The following is a 24,445-nucleotide window of genomic DNA, read 5'->3' on the forward strand; positions in this document are numbered from 1 at the left end:
AAAATTTCAGATTTTTCTGACCTCTTTTGTAATTTTGAAAATTTGGTTTTTTTTTAATTTGAAAATTAAATTCCAGAATTTTTTAAAATATTTTTAATTGTTAAAAAAATCTGATTATATTTTCTGATTTTTTTAAATTTTTGAAAAAAAAATCTAATTTTTTTTTTTGATTTTAAAATTTTTTGGAAACAAATATGACTATTTTTTTTATATTTCGGAAAAAATCATAATATTTTTTTTTAATTTTTTAAAAATTAATTTTCGATTTTTTAAATTTTTGGAAAAAAACTGAGTATTTTTATGATTTTTTGGATTTTATTTATTTTAAAATATTTTAAAAATAAAATCTGATGTGAATATATTTTTTACGCGTGGCAAATTAAAAAAAAATGTCAAATCTACGCCATGTAAGCGAGTTTGCTGAGTTGGATGGGGGAGGTGTGTTTTCTGGAAAAAAAAAGTTTTACAAGGATGCAATTCAAACCGAAAATGACCTATATGACAGGGGTGAGAAACATTATTAACCCTTATTATAATTATTTTCCATACTCATGTTTGCCTCTTGCAAAGCTTAAGCCATTGCAATATCTTGGCTAGTGAAAAAGTTTGTAGTTTCTTTTGCTTCTGAGCTTATAAAAATGTTTAAAATGTTCAATTAAGGGTCTGTTTGTTACAGCTTTTTTTATAAAATAAATCACTTTTTTTAATATTGCATCTGTTTGTTACAGATTTTCAGAAAAAATCAAAATCTGAAAATAATTTAAAAACAGCTTCAAATGAGAAGCTGTTATGAGCAGCTTTTTTTTATAGATTATTTTTAGAGGAAAGAGAAATTTGTTAGGAGATTTTAACAAAAAAAGATATGTTTAAAACAAACTAAAATTCCAATCATATCCTTGTTTTGCTATATATACATAAAGACTAGTCTTCCTTTTTTCACAGCCTATTCGTTATTCTTCTCTCTATTCTCTAAACAAGTGAGTTCCATCTTTTATTTTTTGCTGTAGATCATCTAAGTTGTGAAGGTTAGCAATTTTATTATCTTTTTGATTCGTTCATAATTGAACCTGTATATTTTTTTTCTTCATGTTTCTCTTTCCATTATCATATATTTTGTGTTGTTTTTGCCTATTTTGGATGTTTTTTCTATTTGTATATATCACCGTTGCTTCTATTTTGCGGTGCTGTTGATGTTGGGTTTTGAGGGTAATTGTTTGGGTGTCATGTCCTGCCATGGCGTGGGCCTTGTATATATATATCATAAATTGGAACCACTATATAGTTATTATTATCAAGGAAAATGCTATTTTTTTTACGAAAATCAATTGGAAGAAATCGACGAACGGTTTTGTATTGTGCTATTTCAGCCACTGCTTGTCTCCTACTCTTGTAGTATTGCGTCAAATGCTAAACTGATGAATATTTGTTAATTTTTTTTATAAAAAATGATATGATATTTTGTATTCGACAATTTGAGTGCATGTATACAAGCAGATTAAATTATGAACAGATGCTAGTGATAAATTTATCACTCTTATGTTTCTTGTGCAAAAAATCTGTGGAGTAATAATTTGGTAAATCAATAATTTTATGGCATGCTTAACTATTCATAATTTTTTACATATATAGCATTGTTTGATCCCTATTGTTAGATCACTTTAGTTAGGTATTGATTCAGGTTAAATTATGAACAAATGCTATTATCAATATGTAGTAGCTAAATATCATATATATATATATATATATATATATATATATATATATATATATATATATATATATATAGTATCACAAAATATATGGAAGAACAATCCATCTTTTTCAACTAATCATCTTGCTCGTGTTTTAACAACGTAAATGCATTTTTAATTAACATGCTTGTTTTCATACATAAAAAAAGTAATTTTTTTTGGACAAACATGTTATATTTGAAAGAATTTTTTTTTTGTGTCCTTTATGGTAATTTTATAATAAAAAATCACTTTTAGAAACGAAATAATAGACTATTTAATAACATCCAAACTCCCATCTTACAGGTTATGGAAAAGGTTAAACATAATTCCTTTTGGTGGTTGAGAGCAAATAATACTAGTTTTGTTTTTGGCTCTTATAGATGGTGGTCAGACCCTTTGGTTTGTTTGGGTATCAACTGACCAATATTTTGTAATTTGTGACAGACTGATTGTACTTTATTTGTGGTCTCTTTAATACACCTTGTGCTAAAGTAGAGCCACCGTTATTGTGAATATATTTCATTTTAATTTCTTTAAAAAAAAATAAAAAAAACCACAACCTTGCAATTAAATCAGTGACTTCATACTATGATCCATTGGTCTTTTTTTTACTTGCTTAACCCAAATTCCAATATAAAATACTTGCTTAAACCAAATTCCAAGTTTTTACCTTGTGTTTTGCACAATTGTTTGTTGCTATATGAAGACACATTTTTTAGTTTCCTAAATCTCTTGATCCATAAACATAAAAATATTACTTGAGGTGATCATCAACATACCTCAAATAGGATTACCTCTGATGAAAGAAATATTTATAAACAAGAAAATGAAATATTAGAAAGAAGAGATTGAATATTCTTTAAACATTGCATTGTTTCCCACTTCACAAGAATCATCAAAATCTACCTCTTAACATAGTATAATTAAGAATAACATGTTGCATAATTTTTTTCCTCTTATATGCCAAGTTTCCCTCCAACCCTTTATTGATCAAATATATAAGCTTCCAAAGCTAGGGACTTCATGACTCAAGCTTGAGAGACAAAGTGTTCTGCCACAAGACGACGTAAAATCTTGCCAGTGGCTGTCTTGGGCAAAGAATCAGTAATGAAAACCTTTTTGGGAACTTTAAAAGATGTGAGATTCGTCTTGCAATATTTTAGCACCTCTTCAGCATCAATGTTTGATCCTTCTCTTGGAATGATTGCACAATGTATCTGTTCAAAGGTAAAACATATTAACAGCATAATTTTCAAAAAGTTAATATATGTTTGTTATAATCATACTCCAAATATAATAGTATATACTAAATACATCAGGTATTTAATGAACCTGAAAATTAATTTTTTATTTGTAAATATGATCGGAGGGAGTATAATAATTATCTGCAAATTTGCGATTCACAAAACAAAACAAAAAATCAACAACATTTTTAAATCTTTTCATTGCCCTTATTTACTCAATTTTTCTCGTGGCAGAAACTTTCAATACATAACAATTAAATTCTAAACTAATTATTAAAATTTGAAAATATATTGAATTTTTTAAGTACATTTTCTTAATATTGAAAACAATACGGAACATTTTTTTAGTCATTGCATTGAGAATCACGCAAACACATATGGGTTGTGAGTTGATGACTTGATGCTATGCTAGGTAGCATGTTTTCCATAATAAGAAATACGTTAAAGAGATTGATAAAATATGATTTCAATAAAACCCGAAATGCTTTTGAAGTTATTATCATTAATAAGAATGGAATATCCAGAAGACTTTTCTTGTACGCCACAACTTGTAAATATATGGTTCATTGCATGTTTGGTGCACTTTTAGGACAGTCAAAAATGATTCTAAATACTTAAAATTGATTTTGATATATTTAGAGATTTTCAATTAAAATTAATTTTATCTTTGGAATTGATTATAATTTGGAAGTAATTTTTTTTAGCTTTTTCCTTAATTTTATTGTGTTCACTCACTTTCATTTTATTCTTTTTACAAATACTCACTTTTTTTTTGCGGGATTTGAACCTCGAACCTTGCATATATTAATGCATTGTCCTTACCAACTGAGTTAAGCTCACGAGGATAAATATTCACTTTATATTAACGTATGCAAATATGAATCATTTTATATTAAACTAACTTTTAACTAAAATTAAGGTGAAGTTAAATTCTTATCTATGGTTGAAAACTAAGCAGATGCATTTTGTTTATGGATACCACGACTGGTGGACACATCCCTCTCTTTACATGGGATTACATCTGTAATTTCTTTTGTTTTTGACTTGTGCTCTTTTTGAGTAACTTTGTGACTCTGTAAATATTTTCGGTGCTTCTCTTTTTGCACACCTTGTGCGGAGAGAAACATTGAAAGGTGTTATTAATCTCATTATGATTTGTTAAAAAAAACTAAAATTAAATGAATCAAAATCATTTTCTTTACTATATAATCAAACGCAAGCTAAGTGTGTATGACATTTGAGTGATGAATGTAAAAATTTCGTACCACAAGAACCATGAGATCAAGTTGGCTTTTAGGTAAATGTAGGGCCTCACACATGCAAAAAAATAAAAGTAACATCTGTACTATATGTAATGACTATGGAACAAAGTTTGCTTGCAACTATTCTTGTAAATTATGAGTACCTTTGATGTGATATCTATTAGGGACTTAGGACAGAGTTGCATGGTGATCAATTATCGAAAAAACAGAGTTACATGTCGATCAATAATTAGAAGAAATGAAATGATATATATCAAACAAAACAAAAAACACTAGAAATAGTAGGACCAGATTCACTCTAGAGATCGAATGGTTCACACTCCAAGTTTAGCTAATAATAAATTCAAAATCTCAATCATTCATTTTTATATGAGCAATGCTACTGTCACACGTTTGGGATTGATATGTTTTGAATTTCTTTTGGGTGGTGATCGGGGTTCGAACCCCACAACTTCTTACATTATGCATTGTTCATAACAACTGAGTTAAGTTTACGAAGATTCATATGTTTTGACATGATATCAGCATACAATTTATCACTCTATTAAACCTATTTTCTTTTATTCTAAAAAAAATTCTATTGATTAAAATTCATAAGAACAACGAATTTCTATTGATTAAAATTCATAAAAACATGTTAGAAAAATGGGTTAAATTACACTTTTCCCCTTCAAATTATTTTTAAATTTCATTTTGATCCCTTAACTTTTTTATATTAAATTTTGATCTTTTAAATTATAAATGTCAAACACTTTGGTCTCTTATTTTTCTTTTTTCATTTTAATCTCTTAAATTGCAAAGGTTACACACTTTTGGTAAGTTAAATTATTAACCACCACTTTAGACACTTTTTACTTAAGTTGCATATAGGATAGACATTGTCATCTCTTCTAGTGTCTAATGTCTACAATAAGGAACTAAAGTGTTTTATATCTGAAAGGACTAAAGTTGAAACATAAACAAGTTAAGAGACTGAAATAAAACCAGTAAAAATTAAAGGACCAAAGTGAAACATGAAAATGAATTAATGAACCAAAAATATATATTAGCTTATAAAAAGTGAGTAGTGATATTTGTACATCCAATTGATGACAACTTTGATGACAACCTTACTTTTTTCTCTTCTTATTGATCAAAAACAATGAAGAGAGAGAAAGGAAGAGAGAGAATAAGAATCTCACGTGAATATGAGAGAGAAAATTATCCAAAAGTTATCGTTAAAAAATGCATTGGTAACCTTTTTCCTCCTAGATCAGTAATTGGGTGAGAAGTATGTATGGAAATTAAATACTAGTACTCCTTGTGGTATAGTTGAATTAAATGAAGATGTGTAATGTGAGAACAAACATTAAAATGAGAAAACGACAAACCTCTTCACCGTATTTCTGATCTGGCACTCCGAAAGCAACTGCCTGAGCTACGTCTTGATGTCCAAGAAGGACAGCATCGACTTCAATTGGTGATATTTTCTCTCCTGAAAAATTGGTAAGACAAAAATTAAAACATCCTTTGGAAGGAAGAAAAATTGGTAAGACAAAAATTAAGACATCCTTTAGAATGAAGAAAAATTGGTAAGACAAAAATTAAATGGTTAATCAAATTTTTAATCCCTATAAATATTCACAGTTTTGTTTTTAATCTCTACAAAAAGAAATCACACTTTTTAATCCCTATAAATTTTCCATAAGTATGTTTAGTCCTTATAAAATTTTCCATCAGCACTTTTAGTACCTGTTAAAAATTTTCATCAACAGTTTTGATGCTTAAAATGCTTAAGAAAAATGTCACAGGAATTAAAAACTTAATTGACCTAAAATTAAAACATCTCTTCTGAAAAATTGGTAAGACAAAAATTCGAAGTGGACAGCATCCACTTCGAATTTTCTAAATTGAAGAATAAATAAATTGTGAACAGACGAAGTAAAATACAAATTTTTTAGAAACAAATTGATTTGTGAGATAAAGTAAATGAAATATGTTGTCTTTTTTAGAAGGAAGAAAAAATATATTAAATAAAAATAAGAAGATACAAAGATGGGGATATTAGACGTAAAACCGAATCGAAAATACATCATGATAAATCATACCAAATGGACCAACAATAATCTATTCAAGAAAAATTCACTTATCACATGTGTAACTCAAAAAAGCAGCGTAGAGGTGCAAAACCAAATTAAAAAAATATGAAAGTTAACATTGTAGAAGAATAATTAAGGTTTAAATTTGACGAATATATTGACCGCCAACACAGTAACAAAATTCAAATGCTAACGGCTTCTGGAACACATGCCAATATTCGGTCTGATATGCATGGTTAATCAATAGTACACAACAATCTTGTTTTTACTGGTATAATATATTATTCAAAGCCCCACAGGAGGCATAGCTAGGTCCTTTCAAAAAAATAAAAAAAATGAATAGGAGGCATAGCAAGGTACATTTTCAAACTTCGAATTTCCACTTGAGATGAATTTTCTATTATTTAAACTTTAAAAAACATAGAACAATTGATTGTTTAGTGGGTTCCTTGTTTAGAACCCCACTTCTTCTTCAACGTGTCTAAAATCAAAACTGAAAAACCATCACTTTCAATCTATTATTATTAATCGTGACACATTGGATACACAATCAGCTCAAGTAACGTCGGCACCGTTAATAAATAGTCTTTATAACAATTATTTATTTAACATGCTGATATTAATTAAGAAGTTTTATGTGCTATGCTAGGTGGCAAAATAAACAATAATAAAATAAGACTTGAGTACTTTTTTTTTTTTTGAAAGAAATGAGTACCTACTTTTGTTTCTAACAATTTTCCCGCAGCCAATTTAGACTCATTGAAAAAATTATATCACATTAATCCTTAGTATGTTTAAATTAGAGTTAAATTAATTTCTCTGTTATATCCTCCCAAAAATAAATTAAATGTAGGGACTACATGATTTATGGACGCAGAGAATCCAAATCAACGAAATATTAATAATTTTTTTTAAATTATCTTCATTATTTTTATTTCAAAATCTGCCAAAACTACAAATCAAAAATTTCTATTAAAATAAAATGTTAAAAAACAATCTTTTCTAAAATCAAAAGAACTTTTTTTTGTCAAAAAAATCAAAAGAACTTTGAAAATCGAAATAATATAATGTATAATAATAAGCCAAAAAATAGATAAGTACCATACCTCCTCTGTTGATGAGTTCCTTAATCCGACCCACAAGATGCAAATACCCATCAGAATCAAAGTAACCAATATCACCGGTATGAAACCAACCAAACAAAAATGCTGATTTATTAGCTTCTTCATTGTTCTTATACCCTTTTGTGACATTTTCTCCCTTAATACAAACCTCACCATTAACATCGGCCTCCAAAACCCGACCCGATTCATCTAAAATAGCCATTTCTTGACCCACAGGTTTTCCGACCGACCCAGCTTTGTGAGGCCCATCTTCTGGCAAAGGATTTGAACACATCAAATGAGTAGCCTCCGTCATAGCATAAGCTTCTAAAACGGGTGCCCCAAACGCTTCCTCCAAACGACCTAGTATCAAATACAATTATTAGTTACTTAATTAGACTAGTTAATTCTTCATGGTGTGATCACATTTATTTTTTGGTTTGGTGAATACAAACTCATAAATTAGTATAGACAACATACACCCTCCGATCACTAATATAAGTAAAAAATTACATTTTAAGTTCATTCATTTAATGATGTATGTGGTCTATAATAAAGACATGTGCATCATTAAATGAATAAATCTAAAATGTAATCTTTTGCTTATATTAATGAACGGAGGGTGTATATATATTTTTTTTTTAAATCATATACATCATAATTTATTCTACATGATTTTTCAAACTTTTAAACATATTGAATAATGTCAATAAAATATATCACACTCTAAATATAACTAACTATTATTATTTAACCATTCTTCTCACATTTGATTTTACATCAAATTCTTGATAATACTCACAGAGAAAACTTTTTCAAATAATGCACTTGCCAAAAAAAACATCGTTAAAAACTCTAAAAGTAAATATACAAACGGCAATAACGGTTTCTTGTGTGACTATTTACCTGTCTATAGGGTTTGCAATTTGGAAATTTGACAAAAATAAATTGTTTTAACTATGATGAAATATTTTTTCTATATAGTTTATTAAGTGTGGACATTTTACCATTGAGTAATAATATTCGTACAACCATTTGATAACAACTATTATGACAATTTTTTCTTTATCTCTTCAAATTGATAAAAAATTATAAAAAGAATAAAAAAATTATAATATTATGTGAGTATAAAAAAAAAAATTGTTCAAAAGTTGTCACAAAATACAATTTTTTTTTTATTCCTTTTTCTTCGTTAAATAGTAGAGTACTAGTATATACTAGTTGTTATGTTTTATTGAAAAATGATATTTGTACAACCATTTTGTGATATTATGTGACAACTTTCTCTCTCTTATTTACATTATATTCTTACTATCTCTCTTCATTTCTCTATCCATTATTTTTTACCAATGAAAAGAGGAAAAATAAAGTTCTAAAAAAGGTTGTGCTAAATAGTTATTCAAATATCATTGCTCTATTTTTTAATATTGATCAAAACAAGCGAGGGTTGCGGTAACATAGTAGCAGCTAGCCATGAGGCGTCCCTATCTATACAAGTCTTACTCATTCATGAAACATCAATTGTCATGATTAATACCAATGCCACATTATCAATTTTGCTAGAAATGAATGTAAAGGGACCAAGCCTTAAAGGGAAAATAATTAGTTGACACTAATTTTAGTGATTTGAATGACTTATTGAGAATATGATTGATGAATGATTAATTATAAAATGAGAAATATTAACCGGTATTTTCGGGAGGAACTCATGCAACTTGCTTTAACCAATTTAAAAACTACGTTAAATGCAGGTGGATCTTGGTCCAACTATCAATGCATTAGTAATGTAGCAAATATTGACACGAAAGAAAACGAGAAAAAGACATAGAAAAGTAATAGAACACCAACCTAGAATAACCGGAGCCAACGAAGCACTACAGCTACGAATAAACCGGAGTTTCGGGTAAACCGGTTCAGGGTTACTTTGATGACGGTCCAATATAATCTGGTGTATGGTAGGAACCGCCGTGTACCACGTGGCATTATATTGAATCATATCCTTCCAAAATGTCGACGCAGAGAATCTCCCCGCCGCCGGCAACGCCACCGCACCTCCGGCACCGAGTGAACTCAGCAACCCAGCAATCAACCCATGAACATGAAAAAGCGGAAGAACAATCACCGTCGAATCCAACTCACTGAGCCGGTAAACCGATTCAATGTTTCGAACCGATGAAACTAAATTGTGTTGACTCAGTGGGACCCCCTTAGGCCGACTTGTGGTACCTGATGTGTGAAGAAAAAGTGCCACGTCGGATGGTTCGTTAATTAGTTCCGAAACCGAGTTCGCTGACTCAGTTTGGTTCAGCGAAATTGAAAGTTTTGTTTCTTCTTCGGTTTTATTGAAGCAAACCGAACCGAGTGGAATGTTGAGCTTTGTAGCTGCGGTTTGAGCAGGATTGTTGCCTTCTAATGGTGTTAAGAGAAGCTTTGATTCTGAGTCTGAAAGATAAAACTCGAATTCTTCTGATGTGTATGCTGCGTTTAATGGTGCTGCCGTGGCTCGAACTCGAATCACGGCAAGGAACATGATAACATACTGAAACAACAACAAAATTATAAGATTATACCAAATTTTTTGTGATTGTATCACAAATTTCTCGCAACACAATTCGATCAAAATTAATTTAAAAACGAACGTCTAAAATGAGTATTATTGTTGGAGATTGAATTTCTACAACAATAATACTATTTATATTTTAACATTTTGATATAAAAACAAATTATTTTTACAATTGATTTATGCTGTATCTTTGTGGGTAATGTATTTTAAATGTTGACTTGAATTGAAATGAGTCTTAAAAGCAAAACTAGAAAGAAATAAAATACAAATATTGAATAAAAATAACAGAATCTACGAAAACCTCGATGGTGTTGGGGAAGGTGAGAGCGACGACATCGTTGGGTTTGATTCCAGCGGAGATGAGATGATTAGCTGCAGATTCGACTAATTCATGGAGTTGGGAATGGGTGAGGTCGAATTTTCCGGCGACGGAGATGGCACGACGGGAGGGGAATTTTTCAGCGACGGATTGGAGTAATCCGGTGAGGGTTGTAGCGGTTTCCATTGCTGTTTTTGGATGAAGAAGATGTTTGTGGTGATAAATATGAATGGAAATGAATAAGGTTTAGGAATAATGGTGTGATATTTATAAGGGAAATGTTTGTTTTATATACAGGAACGTGGTCACGTGGGTGGTGGTGGCAACTGGGGAAAATTGATGGGTTATACGTGGAATCTTCTTTATGCCTAATTCTAATGTATCACACGTCAGATTTATGTGTTATTTTATTGTGTTGCAAAAAATCATGGTCAATATTTTTATTAGCATTGAATAGATAAATTGAATTTTCTTTGACATATCTTAATATCCTCCTTTCGTCCCTAATTATAGGACCTTTTTGAAAAAATTACGGAAATTAAGATAGTGGATATTTGTATTAAATATGTTTGTAATTACTATTGTTTTTACAATTTTATCCTTTGAGAGAGAATTGGTTTATGTTTTCAACATGATATTTATTGCTGATTGAAGAAAATTATGTATAATAAATAGGGGCATGCATGTAAAGAAATAATTAATGTAGTTGGAAATAACAAATGGGTCTTATAAAAAGGTACAAAAAAATTCTCAAAAGGGTCTTATAATTAGGGACGGAGGGAGTATTTTTTTTTGACAAAAACAAAACGATATTCATTCATTTAAATCAATAGGGTACATTGAATATAAACATCTCTAAAAATGTAAAGGGTGAATTTGCGAACAAACTCACACTATTCAAGTTAATAACATACAACGACAAAATGCTTACAAATAATATGATAAAACCTAAGTCCCCGAAATACTCATGTTTCCGGATCTGCAACGTTGACACCCAAATCATTGGTTGAATTTGTAATTGACCGATGTAGATATTCCAATAGGAACTAAACAAACACCGCGACAAGAGGAGAAATCAAACGCCGCACAAGACGACGAACAACAAAACGCCGCGCTTAGACGACGAAATCACAAAAACACAAAAGATAAAACTTGATAGATGTGAAAACCACTTATCTAGATTTAAAGAAAAAGGGGAAAGAAGATGTAGAGGGGTGATTCTAAATCAAAAAATAACTTAAAACCACACATCCTTGATGAACGAAGGAGAAAGAAAATTTAGAGAGAAGTTGGAGTTTCTCTCTCTAAAGACCTAAGAGAATCATTGTTCTCGGATCTAACGGGTCTTGCTAACTATTACCCTCAGGGCAATGGTTAAGGAAGCCAAAAGTAGCATGTTTGCATTGTTTTCAACAACATTTTAATTTTTAAAAAGTTAAATTTATCATTTTTCATTATTTTACAATACTATATTTCTATTTTTATTTCCTTATCCAATACAATGATTAGCATTCTCCTATTTAATATTATAAATCTAACCATCCTTCATAAAAAATAAAAAATAAAAATCAAACAACTTTTGTCTAAGGGAGTGTAACAACTTTTTCATTACTCAAAAACTAATAACAACAAATTAGGTTTATCTTGTCTAGATGTAAATTGGAGAGTCAAAACAAGAAAAAGTGTCGTCATGCATAATACTATAAAAAATAAAATATACATTAGTTAACAAAATATTCTTATTCAAAGAAAAAAGTATTTAGTAACTTGTTATTATTGTCGTTTTGCAATGTAATATATACTATTAATATTAATTGTATTATTTATTCCATGTTAATCCTCAAGACCTCAAAAAAAGAATGATTTTATTTTATTTAAGATACATATCTTTAGGGGTAGTTTGTAAGTTTCATCGTATGAAATTTACGGTTTTTTTTTTAGAAAAACAATAAATTTAAGAATTCGTTAATAGTTATGAGCAATTTATATAAGTACGAAAAACATTTAACGAATGTAACTTGATCTCTCTGATAACGAACTGATGGAGGCAACGATGACTGAAAGTTCTCTTGTACGGTGACGAAGAGTCTTCGTGGTGGAACGAATGGTACCTGCAAACATGTTAGCACTTCAACGCTTAAGTCAGTATTAAAACTGAGACAAAATATGGAAAAAATAAATCATAAGCTACCTCACTCTTACATATGCGTGTGCAAGGATAACTGCATTCGTGTTATGCAGCGTGTGATCAGAAAACAATGAAGGAACACGTGTGCGGTATCTGATGCACAGAGGCGTGCTCCAGTGGGACAAGGTGCATTGATATTGGTAGTCTTCTCGTCGATATAGAACATAACTAAATTTTGTTTTTTTTCTTTTAAATATATTGTTTACGAATGAGGATTAGATCACAATAATGATGTAAACTTCCAGTTTTGATGTAGACCTTTTTTTCCATATGTTCCTCCTTCGTCATATAGAATTTCAACCTGCAAAAATACTCCAAAATACTATGATTTCAAAGTAGGGCAGGGTGTGAACATGTATGTAAAGTGAACACATGTAACAAATCAAATTTTTAATATTTTTGTTTTAAATCCCTTTTTAGTCGGTTGTGTTAATTATTAGATGTTTGGATGTTCAAATAAAAATATGCAACATTTAAAACGGATATTCTTTTATTTTTATAATCAGAAATCGATTTTGAATGTTAGAAAAATCAAATTACGTGAAGAAAATAAATATTTTTGGTTGGTAGACACTATTTCATTTGCCAAGTTCATGTCCACTTCTCCCAATTTAGTGCTCAATTAGCATGCTCCAACTACCTCTTCCTAAGTAGGGCATTTTTTTTTCTTTTTCAAACTAGGATAGATTGATTTAAAACTTTCAAAAATAGGTTATAGGTTGTTTTTTAAAAAGTTCTCAAATGAAACGACGTTGCGTTAGATAATAAATTGTATGTAAGCAAAAAAGGATAATAAATTGTTCTATGTTCCTTGTCTTTGTACACCAGCAATGCTTTTTAACCGTTGCCTTATCTCAACCATTAAAAGAAATAAATCATTGTCTAATCTATTTGTACTTGTAAATATATATGCTTTTTAACCGTTGCCTTATCTCAACCATTAGTGACTTGTATATATATATTTGTATTCGAGGTTCGAACCCAAGACCTTACATATTTTTTTTTAACCAAAAAGGAGGAGCAGCAAAGTGCTGCTATCTCAAACTGTGATATATAAAGAAAAGGAGAGGAAAAACAAGAAGGAGGGGGACATGAACCAAAACCTCCTAGACATTGGATAACCTAAAATTAGGCAACCCTAGTCTATCATGAATAAAGAGATCCTTAAGAAGCCCGGGCATCTCTAACCAAATTGTTACCCCTTGCAACTCTAAGCCTTTGGATGCTAATTTGTCAGCACATCAATTACCCTCCTTGTAAATGTGAGAAATTACAAAGTTCATCTGATAAAGAAGCCTTTTACAATTATTCCATCTATTTCTTAGGCAACAAGGAATGATCTCATCCTTATTGAAAGCCATAACCACTAAAGAGGAATCAGATTCAATCCAAAAGTTTCTCCAACCTCTATGAGAAGCAATTTATGTGGCCCTCATGACTACTGACAGCTCTGCCAGGTAAGCACTGCAGCCACCAAGATTCTAGCAAAACAAGCAATCATATCTACATTAAAGTCCCTAAAAATACCCCCACATGAGGAAGTGTTTGTGTTAGAGGCCCCATCTGTATTGCATTTGATCTACCTTAAGAAGGGAGGGGACCATAAGACTTCTTTGAACATTGTGGGTTTTGGAGGATGAATGAGAACATCAAACTTCTTCAAGGTGATGAGGTCCATGATAGAAGAATTTTAAAGCCTAGAAGCGTAGTTCCCTGACAACCTAACTGCAAAGATGATATTGTTAACTGCTAGCTGCCAATGGGGTTTTGTATTGTGGAACCTGCACTGATTTCTAGAGTACCATATAAAGCTGAAAATGTTCATTATAAAGGCTTGGATCACTACCTTGCATTGAGGGGACCATCCCCTATCACATATGGACCAAATGTCTGTAATTGATTGGAAGTGTAAAGGAGTATCTAAAATAGAGGAAAACCAACACCAAACTTTGAAAGCAAAACCACATTAAAAAAACAAATGGAATGAAGTTTCTTCACTAGCAGCACACAAAGAGCACATTGATGGGAGATTGCAGCCTCTTTGCTTCAGCTTATCATCAATAGGCATTTTGTCATGAAGTAATCTCCAAGCAATCAGAGATTTAGAAGGAGGTATATCAATGCACCAAATGTTCTTGTCCCAATGGAGATTAACAATAGATTGTTTTTTAAAAGCATATGCATCACTTAAGCTTAGGACCCCATTGGCATTTTAGTTCCATATTAATTTATCTTCTGTGTCTTCATTGGGAATGGTAACTTGCATTACAATACTTCTGATATTGTTATGAAGGGAAAGGATCTTTGAAGGGATATTCCACTGAAAGTTATTAATGTACTCACTAATAAATATAGGAAACTCTTGAATATCTTTATTGGATAGTTGCAGGACCTCTTGAAGGGGATCCCCACACCAGGCATCTTCCCAAAATCTGATAGACAATCCATTCCCCAACAGCCAGTGTGAATTATCCATGATAGTTGTGAATTCATGCTTAATACTAGACCAAATTGAGGAGAAAACATGATGATTTATAGCTTTTTGTTGCCTCTAATAGCTCTCTGTATTTGAGAATGTCAGCCCAATCTTCACTAGATTGCAGAAGATCCCAACACAACTTATCTAGGAGTTTCTAGGTTGAAGTCAAGACAGGTAGGTCCAAGGTCTTTAGTGTAAACGAGGAGTTTGCTGAGAGCTAGAGAATAAGGACTACACTTGTAGATTTCCTCCGAGCTTGGTATCCCCTAGAGTAGGTGACATTGCACCGAACTGGGTTAAGAAACTCACTGTGCCATTTACTTTCTTGTCTTTTATTTTGCTGTTTTATTTATGTCCACTGCTAGCACGATGTTCTAAACATCTCATTCAACACCCGTAATCTGTGTCGAGTGTTGGAACATCTCATAGAACATTTTGTTGCTAGCCAGCCAGAATTTTAATTGGCATCAGAGCTGGCACCCTACTTGTTTTAGGGTGAGATCCAAAGCAGATACTTTCTGGCATTATGGACAAGGAAGGAGGATATGTGAACAGACCACCTTTGTTGGATGGCTCTAACTATGATTATTGGAAATCACGCATGAGTGCCTTCTTAAAATTCGTTGATAGCAAGACATGGAATGCAGTTCTGAAGGGCTGGGAGCATCTTGTGGCTCTTGATAAAGATGGCAACAAGACAACTGTTCTAAAACCAAAAGAAGAATGGACTACAATTGAAGATGCATTATCTCTTGCAAACTCTAGAGCCTTGAATGCCATTTTCAATGGTGTTAACAAGAACATCTCCAGAATGATCAAGGAATGCATTGTTACTAAGGATGCGTGGGAGATCCTCAAAACTACAAATGAAGGTACTTCAAAAGTTAAAATGTCAAGATTTCAACTTTTGACTACTCAATTTGAAAATCTAAAAATGTTGGAGGATGAGAACATACAGGATTATTACATGAACATTCTTCTTCTTCTTCTTCTTCTTCTTCGTCCTCCTCCTCCTCCTCCTCCTCCTCCTCTTCCTCCTCTTCTTGCTCCTTAAAAAAAAAAACAACGTGGCATTTTTTCTAAGGAAAAAATGGGGCGGTTATAAAGATGAACATGAGTAGTTGTTTAATTAAAAAAATAATTAATTTAAATTAATAGGGTTAAAGTTGGAAGAAAATATAAAAAGCTACTAGCTATAAGCTCATGAAAAAAGCTTGTTACCAAACACGCCACGTTTTCATCTAAGGAGCTTATAAGCTAATCCAACAAACTATAAGCTAGCTTTTTTGTGTTACCAAACACAGCCTAATGCACCCGTTATACATATGCAGGGAAGGTGCATTTAGTCTGATTACTAAATAGATTGTCCCAACTTACACCACTAAAATAACTCTTTGTAGCAGTTATTTCATCATAAGATTCAGTATTTTATATTAAAATAAATTTAAAATATGTCAATATCTTATATTAAAGTGATGTAAATTGAAGCAAATATTCCAAACTAAAATTTACGATGGATGGAATGGAAAGAACAAACAAATTGAACTTTGATTCTTTAGATAGAAAAGAAAAATGCAACTACTTAAAGTAGAGTTTTGCCGTAATAATTTGGCTTGACTGGACTGGTTTAGGAAGAAAAAGGCAAAAATGAGTGTGACAAAGTGGCAACTATGTGGGATACAATAAATAATAAAAGTGTACACCACCAACTATTATTATTGGAGAAAGAAACAAACTAGGGAAGGCACATCTGTCCGTTTTTATTTTCAACAATAAATTTAATATATTTTTTTTAAATAATTAATGGTTAGAATTCACCTTTTAAAATGCAGAGTAAATTAAGTAAATGATCTCTATAAATATTCAGTAGTCCTTATAAAATAAAATCACACTTTTTAATCTCTATAAAATTTTCCATCAGCATTTTTAGTCCGTATAAAAATTTTTCATCAGCATTTTTAGTCCCCGTCAAAAAATTTCATCATCCTTAAAATGCTTAAAGTAAATGTCACAGGGACTGAAAAGTATAATTTTATTTTGTAGGAACTAAAAACAAAACTGTAAATATTTATAGGGACTAAAAACTTAATTAACAACTTAATTAACCCTAAAATAAATAAGTGATATATTTAAAGTTTGAACCTCATGTAACTATGCATTATCAACTTAGTTATGTTCATGGAAACTAGTTTTATCAATAATAATAATAATACCTAACGGTTGTACCAAAAAAAAAAAAAAAAAACCTAACGGGAACTACACGTGTTGTCTTCTTTGTTTTATTATAATTCCAGAATTAATTGTTCAATTGTTTATGAAGAATATATTAATAAATTAAAATGAACATGTAAAACAAAGGCATAAACTACAATAAAGTTGTTCCTTTTCTTTCTCTTGGTAAAAAAGAAAGAAACCTTATATGAATATGGCTTGACTCTATTTGGAAGCTTAAAAGTGGTTATATATATAACTAGATCGCCGACCCGTGCGCCGCACGAGTCTTTTAGAGTTGAAGATGAAAATATTTTTTAACCATTGATATATATATTTTTTTATATATCTACTTTACGGTTCCAATGAGATTGAGGTGTCTCATGAATAAATTGTAGGAACTATTTAAAAATGATTACATAGGTGAGAAAAAATAAATCATATATGATATCATGTTTTGAAAAACCTACATTGAAATGACACCAAAATTTTCAAACTTAGCATACAACATTTAAAATGTGTTCGCATTTTGATTAGCGAACAAATCTATCCGTGTAGAAATTCACATCCATGAAATAACTACTTACTACTCCCTATGATTTACAGCATACATGATCTTGTGTACAAAAATTATGTGCCAAAAACCAAACAACCCATCTGTTAGTTCCAAATATGATGTGAAAAATTGTTACAACCCTAGAAATTCTAATTGGACTTATAACATATAGAAGCACATATGCACGTAGATAATTGGATAAGAATTCTAATGCATTCACATTTTACTACTTTCTGTTGTAACTGCCTTAGATAATTAGATTCCTTTTTGATGCTTGAATGTAGTACTATAAGTATCCCATTTGGGAAAGGAATGAATAAGCAATGAAAATTGAAGCAAGTATTTAGCTTAGTATAGCAGCTTTAATTTACAAACCTTATTACTCTCTGTCACTCTCACACTGATACACAAATCCTTTTCATTAAGACTATTAAGATCCTATCGTTTCCCTCACAGTTAGTGTCACAATACATCATTGGTGATCATGTTCTTTCTTTTTGAATAGCAGATGCAAGTATGTTTTGTCATTCATTGAATAAACACTATGATTTCAGTAGTTGCACATCAGTATTTTTTCCCCTAAAAGAATAGATGCCAATGAAAACTCAATAAAAGACATCACAACTAACTTTACAAAGACAACAAAACTTTAAAAAATGAATTTGACAGAGGCAAGGATTATCACTCATTTACAACATCTTATTATAAACATCTCATCATTTGAAAATACAAAAATCTGAAAGGTGATCTAATCAAGAGTATGAAATTGTTTGAAAAATATGGATAGAAACATTAAAACTTTGTCCTTGTCGATACAATGAAGTTTTAACATTCCTTGTCCCTGCAATCAATAAACGGAAGGACTAATAATTTTTTTTGAAACAATTGGTGCAAAATAAATAAAATTAAGAACGGATAAAAGTTCATTGTATACTGTCCAAAAACAGGTTGCTAACTCACCAATACATGAACCTTAAAAGCAACATGGACACCATAGGACTTGAACAAACAAAAATAGCAGCAAATTAGAACTTTCTGCTGCACCAAAACCCCACCAAAAGTGTAAAATTAGCAGCATAGCAGAACATGTTGCTGCAACAAAACCAGAAAATAACTCTACAAAATAATCTAAAGGTCTGCTCATGACTAAAGGACGAAACACCAATATGTACAAACAACTGAAAATGCACAAACCTACTCCTACCAGCATTCTTGGTTATCCCAAACAGATGACATTAAGCAATAACCAGAAAACCTTCTGCAAACGGATCAACAACAGCCTGCAGAAACCAAACAAAGCTTAATTCATAAACCACGCTACATGTCGTCCTGTCACCGAAGATCCTTCCTTTGCTAGACAATCTGCCTCTTGGTTTGCTTCCCTATTCAACATCTTTCATAACCAACATCAGATCTTATAAGTTGTTAGATTATAATCTCAGTTTCCACAGACTCTCACGAAATTCAAGCAATAACAGGGATGCATGATTTGGCCATTAATTTAAACCATAAAACAGTAAATTAGCACTGGATAGATTGCATATAAAAGACACCGGGTTGAAGCACCTATATAGAAAAAAAAAATCATGAACAACTAATTGACCATCTCAATTTGCATTGAGACATTAGTTTTGACAACACATCTTGGTCATTAGCTTCATGGTGTTAATATACTTTTCTTTGTTACTGAAATCATGTAGATCCAATCAAGTATATCACTTTAGACTTCAAAAGGTGAGCTCAAGTATCTGCAATCATGTAAATTAGCACTGCAATCAAGTATATCATGTAGAATCAAGTATATCACTTTTCTATGTTAATCCTTTATTTATACTCTTCTGAGTTTAGGCTCCAATCAAGTATCTGCAAGATAATATCAAAGAATGTTATAATGCTGAGCTCATGCAGTATATCACAACCAATTTCATTTTAAAATAAGTTTAGCAGAGTTAAAACACAATAAAAAAACAAAAGCATCAACATTTGTTGCACACACTAAAATGAAGGCAAAAAGAAAACATGTTGCCATTAACTCATGAAGCTTTCACACTGTACAGAATACAAAAAGCAATTAACTTTAATATGGTGAGAAAAGAGCCTTCACACTTTTCCCATGTGAATAGGCCAAAGACACCAAACCTGCATTATCAAATCACCATGATGTATTAGATCAAGTTTAAATTAATTGGTTTATTTCATACTCTAGAATTTAATCTAGAAGGACATGTTTAAAGTGAGATATTATATCACTCACGTGTAGCTGGCTTGTGCCAATGAATGAAAACAAATTTAGAATTATGCAACACATGAAGTTATACAGACAACATATGTCTACAAAAATATTGGAAATTTAAGCATGAAAAAACATATATAATGAGCTAGTAAGCAGGTAATACACATAAGCATCACAAAATTTGATTAGAGGAAAAAATATTGGTGTTTGAAAAGAAAAAATAGCCAAATTATCAAAAATAGATAGAAAGAGATAAGAATACACACCTATTATAGAATCTCCCATGTAAGTCACCAAATTATCAAAATTTAAGAAAGAGATAAGAATAGACACATATGACAGAAACTCTAAAATGTATAGGTTCAAATTTAAAATCTTTCATTACATTTTGTAAAACTTCTCACAATATTTATAGGTAGCTTAATCAAGATTATAAGGCTGAAAGAGCACAATATTGTAAGTTATGTTACATCATAAATTGTATTTTTTAGCTTAATCAAGATTGCAATGCATAATTTTAAGCCTAAACCATGGAAGATAAATGATGAAACATTTCCAAAACTCAGTTGAGTGTGGCAGAGAATCAACCATCAGGCAAATATGTTTTGAAAGTTTAATGAAGCATTATAACAAACAGGTGGGGGAGGGAAGACTGCAAAAGTAAGATAAAAAAAAACTAATTCAGACAAAATTGGTTTACCTCGTCTCATAACTATAATTCATAACTTTTCTATTACAGCACTTTGATGACTAATCTAGAAAGTGGGTAGGTTAAAAATTTCACAAATGAATAGAAAAACCAATAATTTTGAGTTGAAAAAGTTCCGATACATAAATGATTGATCATATTCTACACTCACAATATTGAAATCTAATCTAATCATATTCAAATTATGTCAAAACAATCAAAATTATAAAAAAAAAAAAAAAAAAAAAAAAAAAAAAAAAAAAACTCAACCTCTTCATCATCAGGCTTGTAGATAGTTTCATCAACTTCCCGCTTATTTTCAATTGTTCTTTATGTATCGATTCAGGCTTGCAGATAGTCTTTAGCACCTTCTTCTTCGGAAGCTGCAACAACACAGAAATCAAAAATCAAAACCAAACAACGAAAACAACAACAACAACAACGATTCAATGATAGAGAGCAAACCTTTCACCATTTTGGATTTTCTCTTGGAAGAATTATCTTCGCCGCCGGAATCGTTGATGCGCTTCCTGTTCCCACGGAAAGTCAATCAGAAAGTTTGAGAAGGTTGCCGACGGAATCGTTAATCAATCAGAAGGTTTGAAAGAGAGAGGGTGAAGTGGTGGAGATCAAAACAAAGGAATTGGAGGGGACGATGGATTTTTTGAGAAGTTGAGAGAATTTAACCGCATAAATCATGCTGAGTGGATGATTATTTGGGCTTGCATGGGATACACCAAAAGTCAATTTTAAATTTTAAATTCAAATTGAACTTGCATAGGAGCGAATTTTTTTAGCATTAGCATTTAATGATAGATAATTAGAGGGAAAAATTAGGGTTAATGGTTGCATGATTTAATAAGCATTTAGAATAAAGGATTTTGCATTCGAATTGTTAACGATAGGTTGGTGGATTGGATGAAAGTGTTTAAAGAGTGAAGTGATAAGAGTGAATTGTTAACGATGGGTTTTTCTATCATGTGCAAATTTTCACATGTTAAGAAGTTTAAAGTGATAATTTTGACTTGGAACTTATGCATTTCATATTAAATATATAGCTTTTTAATAAATAAGTTTTGTTTTTCAATAAAAAATTACTACTTTTAGATATCTTAACATGTGCAATGTTGCACATGTTAGACAAACCCTTTAAAAAAATATTAAAAATTAACAATAAACATATTAGTAAATTAAGAAGAAAAAAAAAATTCTACCATTACACACTTAATTAAATGTTAAATTAAGTCCCGGCATAAAAAAATGTTATTGCTACAACAACATTGTGAAAACAAAATTTCATTGTCATGCAATAACATCGAGTAAACAACCACTTAATTATATAATAACAATTTAACAATAACATCGAGTAAACCACTCCTCAATTATAATTTAGTATACATTTGTAATACCTTTGAGTGGATAATAATTTAGTATAACTAAAAAATGGTTGAATAATGGTCACTCTCGAACGACTACAAAGACTCCAACATTGATCATCACAAAGATTCCAAAAAGTCTTCAAAAGTATAAATCAATATTTCTCTTATCTTTTTAAAGATAAATCTCTCCCTCCATTCTTCTCTTGTTTGATCTATTTCATTCAAACTCCATACAAATTGTAAACAAAGTCTCATCTAGCTTTAGGGGTACTAAAGTGTTAGTTTGAGCAGAAAGGTGTAAAGTCTAAGTGGGTAACTTAGCAAGAAAGGTGTAAGTCTGCTGAGGCTAAGATAATACAGTTGTAACGCCCTCTTTGAATTATTAGATTTATTTAATTATTTAATTGAGTCTAAAATTTATTAAGAAGAGTTTAAAATATATTTATTTGATTATGTGATTTATTAAGTGGCTTATGTTGTTATTTAATAGATTAAGATTTGAAAATAGAAATAAGATTGAGTTGAGAGTTTGTTATGAGATTTTAGAGAGTTTTGGGGGAGAAAGAGAAATAAGATAAAATAGAAAAAGGGTTATAAATAGGAGAAACCTAGTTTAGAAAAAACATAACGTACGATCAATTTTGGAGAAAAGGGAGAAAAAGCCGAGAGGAGGGGGAAGACCTAGGAGTGCTGCGATTTTCATCTATAAGGTAAGGGTGGGACTAATATTCAATAATCTTAAGTCATTGATTCTGAAAATTGGATTTAACATGTTGTAGGTTTTAGTTTTTGAGAATTTAGGAATTAGGGTTAAAAGTGATTATTTGATGATTTTCTAAAATAATGTTTTGGGTCAAGTTTTATATGGTTTTGAGTCTCTTTTGATCTATATAAATGTTTAGACAAATTTTGGAATGAAATTTGGGCATTGGGAAGTCAAAATTGGAATTTTTGGGTGAAAAATTGGTTTTTCCCGAGAGCTGCACAGTGACAGCATCTTCTGTTTCATGTTCTTGCGTCTTTTTCACAAGTTTCCGTTTTGAACTGGGTTTTGGTGTAAAAATGAAAGTTGTAGATAATTGTGTTAGCTTTCCAGTGGCGTCGGTTTGACTTGAAAATGATTTTTGGTTTATGAGTTATGGTCAAATTACTGCACGTAGGTCACAGTGAATTTTTATGAATTTCAGCACAACTTTGTCCGAATTTGAAATAAAAACTGGTATTGATTGGTACAGAATTGGTCTTAGGTGTAAACATGAAAGTTGTAGGTATAAATGTTAGTTTTCTAATACCGTTGGTTTGACTTCAAAAGGATTTATAGAATTTGAGTTATGGTCAAATTACTGAATGTAGGTCACAGTGAATAATTGATTATGATTGATGAATTAGTATATGTATGTATATGTTTGTGAATACGATATTGTCCATGATTGATGAAGTGTTATATGTATATATGATGTTTTAAGATGTTGATTATTATTTGATGTTGTTCTATTGTGATATAATTGTATATGCATTACTTGAATTATATGTGAATAATTGAGACGTTGTTGACTTGCATTTGATATTATTATGTCATGCTGTTTTTGTATACTGCTGTGTTGATGTTGTTATTTAACTAAGCTGCATGAGTCGGTCTAAGTTGATTAAGATGATGAAGTTCCAAATTATTGGATTATACAAGAGTTTGTCGATTTAAGATGTTAAGAGGTCGAGTCCATGCATTAGCATTTCATTGTTGGGGGCTTGATGCCCTGGAGCCTTTGCTCAATTAAGTTGAGGGCTTGATGCCCTGGGAGCCTTTTTACGCTCAAATAAAGTTGAGGGCTTGATGCCCTGGAGCCTATTTACGCTCAAAGATTGGTACCACATGCATGATTAGAAGATTAAGTTGCATAGTCAAGAGGTTAAGTTGTCAAGTTGTCAAGTTATCAAGTTGTCGAGTTGTTAAGTTGTTAAATCATGAAATTGTTTAAAGTTGTGATTCTTTATATGAACTATTAAAGAAGTGAATTATGATATATTATTATCTATGATGAATATTATGATGATTACATGATGTGTCTATGAGTTGTTAAATATGATTGATGATGCTTATGTTGTTAAATGTAATTGATGAATTATATGCTTAATATTATTGTTTGTGAAATCTCACCCTTCTGTTTGCCCACCATGGGTAACTAACAGGTAACCAAGAATAGTTGATGTCGTGTGAGCTTTCCTTCTCGTGTGTCTTAGGTGCTCTGATACGTAACGGGATGGGAACTTTGTTATTGCTTTTCTATTCCTTACGTATTGTTTTTGAAGATTTATGACTATGTTTTAAGATTGGATTTTTATGAGACATTTATGAAGAGGCCTTCGTGCCAAAGACTGTTTTAGTTATTGAAATAAATTCCGCTGCGAAGT

The 24,445-nt window shown here is 30.9% G+C and overlaps 1 protein-coding gene and 1 long non-coding RNA gene across 5 annotated transcripts; both read right to left on the minus strand.

Moving 5' to 3' along the window:
* Positions 1-2,542: 2,542 nt before the first annotated feature.
* Positions 2,543-10,567, minus strand: LOC11407788 (oxalate--CoA ligase). The gene is made up of 5 exons (XM_003599507.4): positions 10,285-10,567; positions 9,269-9,959; positions 7,424-7,783; positions 5,610-5,713; positions 2,543-2,950 (listed from the first exon to the last, which is right to left on the minus strand). The coding sequence occupies exons 1-5, from the start codon at positions 10,486-10,488 to the stop codon at positions 2,762-2,764; spliced, it is 1,548 nt and encodes a 515-aa protein (XP_003599555.1). The 5' UTR covers positions 10,489-10,567; the 3' UTR covers positions 2,543-2,761.
* A 7,678-nt stretch (positions 10,568-18,245) lies between these two features.
* On the minus strand, positions 18,246-21,538 carry LOC112422723 (uncharacterized). 4 transcript variants are annotated; one of them, XR_005646569.1, is made up of 5 exons: positions 21,123-21,538; positions 20,928-21,040; positions 18,931-19,875; positions 18,697-18,828; positions 18,246-18,577 (listed from the first exon to the last, which is right to left on the minus strand). It is a non-coding gene; the product is annotated as an uncharacterized lncRNA (long non-coding RNA). The 4 variants fall into 4 exon arrangements; XR_003013279.2 differs by having other exon boundaries at positions 18,941-19,875; positions 21,123-21,536; XR_003013277.2 differs by having other exon boundaries at positions 18,697-19,875.
* Between the last annotated feature and the right edge of the window lie 2,907 nt (positions 21,539-24,445).

This window comes from Medicago truncatula, chromosome 6, assembly GCF_003473485.1.
Source record: "Medicago truncatula cultivar Jemalong A17 chromosome 6, MtrunA17r5.0-ANR, whole genome shotgun sequence".
NCBI lineage: Eukaryota > Viridiplantae > Streptophyta > Magnoliopsida > Fabales > Fabaceae > Medicago > Medicago truncatula.

Coding starts and splice junctions, on each gene's coding strand:
- LOC11407788 (XM_003599507.4), bottom strand. CDS start 10,488: ATGGAAACCGCTACAACCCTCACCGGATTACTCCAATCCGTCGCTGAA. Junction 7,784..9,268: donor GTTGGCTCCGGTTATTCTAG/GTTGGTGTTCTA, acceptor ATTTGATACTAG/GTCGTTTGGAGGAAGCGTTT. Junction 2,951..5,609: donor ATCAGAAATACGGTGAAGAG/GTTTGTCGTTTT, acceptor ACCTTTGAACAG/ATACATTGTGCAATCATTCC.